The sequence below is a fragment of the Cricetulus griseus genome, chromosome 7 (assembly GCF_003668045.3).
Source record: "Cricetulus griseus strain 17A/GY chromosome 7, alternate assembly CriGri-PICRH-1.0, whole genome shotgun sequence".
Classification (NCBI taxonomy): Eukaryota; Metazoa; Chordata; class Mammalia; order Rodentia; family Cricetidae; genus Cricetulus; species Cricetulus griseus.
The window spans coordinates 132,080,226-132,086,015 of record NC_048600.1 but is presented as its reverse complement, the minus strand read 5'-3'; the positions used below and the strand labels follow the sequence as shown (position 1 = coordinate 132,086,015).

Below are 5,790 nucleotides of genomic sequence, written 5' to 3'. Positions count from 1 at the left end.
CGCGCTCCCGTGCGACCCCCGCGGCGCCGCGGGCCGGGTCCGCACACAATTAAAGCGGGATTCCTCCCCCGCTGACGTCGGCGGCGCCGAGGCCCCTCCCGCGGCTGCATAAAAGGCGCGGGCTCCGCAGCGCAGGCGGCAGTGGGGGCCGAGGAGCGCGGCGAGAAGACGCTGCCGCCGAGAAGCGCGGTGCCCAGAACGCGGGCCGCCTGCCGAGCGGAGCGACTGCCCCAGCCAGCCCGAGCCCGGTCCCAGCCCGAACCCCACCGCAGCCGAGCGGGCCCGGTGCTCCAGGTGTCCGCAGCCATGCTGGCCGGCCGCGCCGTGCGCACCTGTGCGCTGCTCGCCCTCTGCCTCCTGGGCAGTCGGGCCCAGGATTTCGGGCCGACCCGCTTCATCTGCACTTCGGTGCCGGTGGACGCCGACATGTGTGCCGCGTCCGTGGCCGCGGGCGGCGCGGAGGAGCTTCGGAGCAGCGTGCTGCAGCTCCGCGAGACCGTGCTGCAGCAGAAGGAGACCATCCTCAGCCAGAAGGAGACCATCAGGGAGCTGACCACCAAGCTTGGCCGCTGCGAGAGCCAGAGCACCCTGGACGCGGGTCCCGGCGAAGCCAGGTCGGGCGGCGGCCGCAAGCAGCCTGGCTCCGGCAAGAACACGATGGGCGACCTGTCCCGGACGCCGGCCGCGGAGACGCTCAGCCAACTCGGGCAAACTTTGCAATCTCTTAAAACCCGACTGGAGAACCTCGAGGTCCGCGTGAGCTGCGGTTCCCCCTCCGCGTCGTGCGCCCTTCCGCCCTCGCCCACCCCTTCCCGACCCGGCCCGGCCCTCCACCCCCACCCTCCTTGCCTCTTGGGCGAGCTGATGCCGGACGGTCGCTTCTCGGACCCTGCGGGGCGCCGAGGGTGGCCTCTTGCGGGAGCTCCCCGCCAGGCCGCCCCCGCAGTCGCCCCAGGGACCGCGCCGCGGGCCTTCGCTCACGGTGCTCACGGTCCGGGCTACACGCCTAACGGTGTGGTTTCCCCTACCCTTGTGCCCCCGCAGCAGTACAGCCGCCTCAATTCTTCCAGCCAGACCAACAGCCTCAAGGATCTGCTGCAGAGCAAGATTGATGACCTGGAGCGGCAGGTGCTGTCTCGGGTGAACACTCTGGAGGAGGGCAAAGGGGGCCCCAAGAACGACACGGAGGAGAGGGTCAAGATCGAGAGCGCCTTGACCTCCCTGCATCAGCGGATCAGCGAGCTGGAGAAAGGTGAGGGCTTGGGGGGCAAGCTGCATGCTTCTGCTCCCTCTAGAGACATTGCCAGGGTCCGGCTCCCTGCCCCGGCCTCTGGTCCCGGACCCACTCTGTAACCCCTCCCCAGTCAGAGCTTCCTGCTCAGTGTCCAGATGCCTCCCCGGGGAAGCAGCGGGGCTTAAAAAGGGATTGAACGGTGCAGTCAGGACACTCGCGGGATTTTTTTTCCCCGAGTCTGATTTGTTTAATCTTAAGTAACTTTGCACAGTAGCTGTTTCTGGCCCAAGCTTTCCTTAGTAATTGGAAAGCTTTGCTTCGTCTGGAATCTGTCACCAACAAAGATCTGAACACCGTCCCTCTTGGGCCATTGAGTATCTTTTCTCCCAGTGCCCCTGGAGACCTGGTCCAGGTTCCTCTCTCCACCGGGAGCCCCCTCTTCCTCGACTTTCTTTTTCCAGTGACCCATCTTTCATGCCGCTGCATTTGGCCTGGTGATGAACTCAGCTCGCCCCCAACACCTGCCCGGGTGTACTGATTAGTTGTGCCCTGGAGTCACAGAAATCAAACAAGGTTGTAAAAGGAGGAGGGGGGCAATCCAGCCCAGAGCAGGGCCACGTGACCCTGCCCGGACTGCAAAATGTGCCGGCTGGATTTAAACAGTGCCATCTTAAGGCGCGTTATGTAACTGAAAAAACATCCAGGGAAAGAGGGACCTAAGAAGGGAGGGGTGGGGGACTCAGGGAAGGAAGGCACTCCTGAGAGATGGCCAGTTCTGCACCCCCCACCCGCCCCAGCCGAGCCTGAATTGGGAGGGGTCTGTAGTAAGGACCAGCCTGCTCAGTTGCTCTCTTGGCTGGGGGATGGGGGGCGTTGTTGTTTCTGTCCTGTTCTGCTGCTTTCTAGAAGTCACTCTGAATTTGGAGACCAGGTTCTTCCTGGGCTCTGGGGCAGGGATGAAGCCAGGAGCTGGCCAGGCAGGTGTATTCCCCACTGCTCAATAGGACCTGCTTTCCTGGGAGTCAGCCACAGGAGGTGTAGGGGTGGGGGTTAGGTTAGACATTTCCAGGGGATGCTGGTTAGCAGTGAAGGAACTTGTTGGGGGAGGGAGGTCAGGCCTGGAGCCTGAGTTTCCAGGACGACCATCAGAGGCTGTGTGTGGCTTCCTCAAAGCTCACCTTGGGGCCTCTGGTTCAAAGAAGGCTGACTTCCCCTGCTGCCCTGGCTCTCAGTGGGCTCCAGGCAGCCTCCCTGGGGAGGTTGGTGGGGATCTGTGACTCCTGAGGGGTCCCCGGTGCTGTGCAAAGGACTGAGTAAACTGGCTGTAGCATGTCCTGGCGTCAGTGAAGGGGACCAGCAGCAGGGGACAGTTGTCTTTAGTGGCGATGGAGAGAAAAGCCCAGTTCAGTCCAGAGGTCCTAAACAACATGACTGTCTCAATCAGGTCGGCCCCCAAGGGTGCTGCTCAGAAGGGAGCTAGCCTGGTTCCTTCTTCCCCTGCAGCCACACCCTCTCAATCATGCGGGTGCACTGAAGCAGGCCCAGTCCCCTCTCCACGCCCACTCTGCAGCCCAGCGGCAGGTTCACAGCCTGTCCCCTACCGTGGCCTCCCCAGGGATGATACCATGTGGCAACAAGAACTGGCCAGACCCAGAGACCTTGGGTCAGCTTTTTTGTCAGCTGGCCCTGTTCCCTGTCTGCATCACGAGACTTGATGGGGACCGAACAGGACTCATAGCACTTGGTCAAGGTACAAGATGGCAGGGCTCATCTCGTCCTCCCTAGGTCAGAAAGACAACCGTCCAGGAGACAAGTTTCAGCTGACATTCCCACTGCGGACCAACTACATGTATGCCAAGGTGAAGAAGAGCCTGCCAGAGATGTACGCCTTCACCGTGTGCATGTGGCTCAAGTCCAGTGCGGCGCCCGGAGTGGGCACGCCCTTCTCTTACGCTGTGCCTGGGCAGGCCAATGAGCTGGTCCTCATCGAGTGGGGCAACAACCCCATGGAGATTCTCATTAATGACAAGGTAATGCCACCACCCTGACACCCGGACCCTGGGATGCCATCAGGGCTGTGAGCCCACACCCCACCAGAGCTTATGGGACTGCAGGACTTCTAGAACCCTGGGGCGGGGGGTGGGGGATGCTTATCAAGGCTGTGGCTCTGAGAAAATGTCTACCCAGCAAGACTGGGGGAGGTGAAGGCTGAATCAAATCAGAAATGGAGAGAAGCATCTTCACCTGCCCTCACTGGAAAACAAGGAGAGCTGGACCATTCCAGAAAGTCGCCTTAGCTGGAGGAGGGGAGGGAGGGAGAGACGGTAGAGGACAGTCCCGGGAAGGTTCTAGTCTATCTCGCTGATGATCCGGCTCCTCCCCCAGCGGCTGATTGACTGGCTGAGGCTCTCCACATTGGGTGACTGTAGATACAGGTGAAGTGGGCCTGGAGGTTCTCCCTTTGCCCCTGCTCTGAGGAAAGGCCAGCCCCCTCCCACCCAAGAGAGAACAGTTCTCTGGGTTTAGCTCCATCCTGTCCTTCCCGGAGAGTGGAGTTAGCAGCCAGCTTTCTGCCTCCTCCTCTCTACTCCAGCAGCAGTAGTGAATGGCTCAGACCTGGCTAGGAACAGGGTTGAAAGACCCTAGAATGCATTGCACTCTCCTTGACCTTGTGGGATCTGACTTGCAGTGTCCCCCTGCCTAGGGTGGACCAGGAAGGGGGTATGAAACTCTGCTTCAGACCAGTCGGAGCCATTCGCACAGGCTCACTCAGGTTCTTTGCAGGGGCTGATGACAGTGTAGACCAGAGGACCTAGCAACTGGGAGTGGGGTGCTGAGAAGGATGAGAGACCCGGTGGGGAGGCAGAGGTTGCAGTAAACGTAGCCACCCGGGGACACACACTTGCTTTTCGGACTAGCTAAGAGAGGAGGCAGAGTGAGGAGGTATGAGTCCAGATGGGTCTCAGGGCTCCTTGGCAAAGCTGTTGGTTTCCAGTGGGATTCCATGGCCAGTCCATGGGTGGGACTGGCAGATGCTAAGGATGTCTGAGGGGGTGATGTCACAGGTGAACTTGTGAGCATCCCAAGCTCTGAGTAACCCTGGACTATGGTGTCCATAATGTGTGACATCCTTCCTAGGTGGCCAAGCTGCCCTTTGTGATCAACGATGGCAAATGGCACCACATCTGCGTCACCTGGACCACCCGGGATGGAGTCTGGGAGGCCTATCAGGATGGTACCCAGGGTGGCAATGGAGAGAACCTGGCTCCCTATCATCCCATCAAACCACAGGGTGTGCTGGTGTTGGGCCAGGAGCAGGTACTGGTGGGGCAGAGGGTTAGGGAGACGGGTGTGTGTGTGGGGGGTGTTCAGGTAGCAAGTTACACCACAGTTGAGGTACAGTCTGCTCTGGGTGGGCCCAGGTCCCAGCACTCGTGGGAACTGCAGCAGGCCTCTTTGGCATGGGAAGCCCAGTTCCACTTTTAGCAATGAATAATTTAGTTCCTGTGAAATGGTTCATCTCCCACTGGGCACCAGCACCTGGTAGGGAGATGAAGTGACAGGAAGTCAAGTCTTCCATCCCTGTTGGGACAGGAAGTCAAGTCTTCCATCCCTGTTGGGACAGGAAGTCAAGTCTTCCATCCCTGTTGGAACATCTTTCAGCAGATGGGGTGTTTGAGAGGGTCAGAGACACTGCTGCCTTGGTTGACCATGGCCTTCGCTGACCTCTGACACACACACACACACACACACACACACACACACACACACACACACACACAGTTGCCCAGGGGACTGGGCCTGCAGGGGGTACGATCTATGTCCAGAGTGAACTGGCACCATCCCTTCCTGGGTTCCTCTCAGGGAGGGGCAGGTTCAATGTCTTGAAGGTTCAGGAAAGCAAACGGTATTTAGTGCATGGCTGAGGGGAGGAGACCCTGATGGAGAGGGAAGCATGGATGCCTAAGTTTCATCCCTAGCAGAGCAGTGGGCTGTTCAGCTAGACCCCTGGATCACCCAGTCAACCTCTCTTCTCTCCCACCCCCCACGCTTCTCCAAAGGACACTCTAGGTGGAGGGTTTGATGCCACCCAAGCCTTTGTGGGTGAGCTGGCCCACTTCAACATCTGGGACCGCAAGCTGACCCCCGGGGAGGTATACAACCTGGCCACCTGCAGCAACAAGGCCCTCTCTGGCAATGTCATCGCCTGGGCCGAGTCCCAGATCGAGATCTTTGGTGGAGCCACCAAGTGGACATTCGAGGCTTGTCGCCAGATCAACTGAAAGCTTCAGGCTAGGGCTGAGCCCCCAGCCCCAGGCCTGCCCACCCTGCTTGTGCGGTGATGACCCATCGTTTCCCCCCACCCCCCAGGAATGACTCAAGGCCATAGCCCCTGCACACGCACACGCCACACAGCCTGGTTTGTCCTCTTAGTGCACACGAAGCAGTCCCGGCTCTTCTTTGGTCCTAAGGACACCCCATTTCTCCCTAGGAGCCCTACTATCTCCCGGGCATGCCTAGCTAAAGCAGGCAGCATCAGCTTTGACAGTGCAGAA

The 5,790-nt window shown here is 59.8% G+C and overlaps 1 protein-coding gene across 1 annotated transcript; it reads left to right on the top strand.

The window, feature by feature from the left end:
* The first annotated feature begins 306 nt into the window (after positions 1-306).
* On the top strand, positions 307-5,517 carry Nptx1 (neuronal pentraxin 1). Its single transcript, XM_027425471.2, has 5 exons — positions 307-750; positions 1,045-1,252; positions 3,020-3,264; positions 4,373-4,552; positions 5,296-5,517. Exons 1-5 carry the CDS (start codon positions 307-309, stop codon positions 5,515-5,517), a joined length of 1,299 nt encoding a protein of 432 aa, XP_027281272.1.
* The last annotated feature ends 273 nt before the right edge of the window (positions 5,518-5,790 follow it).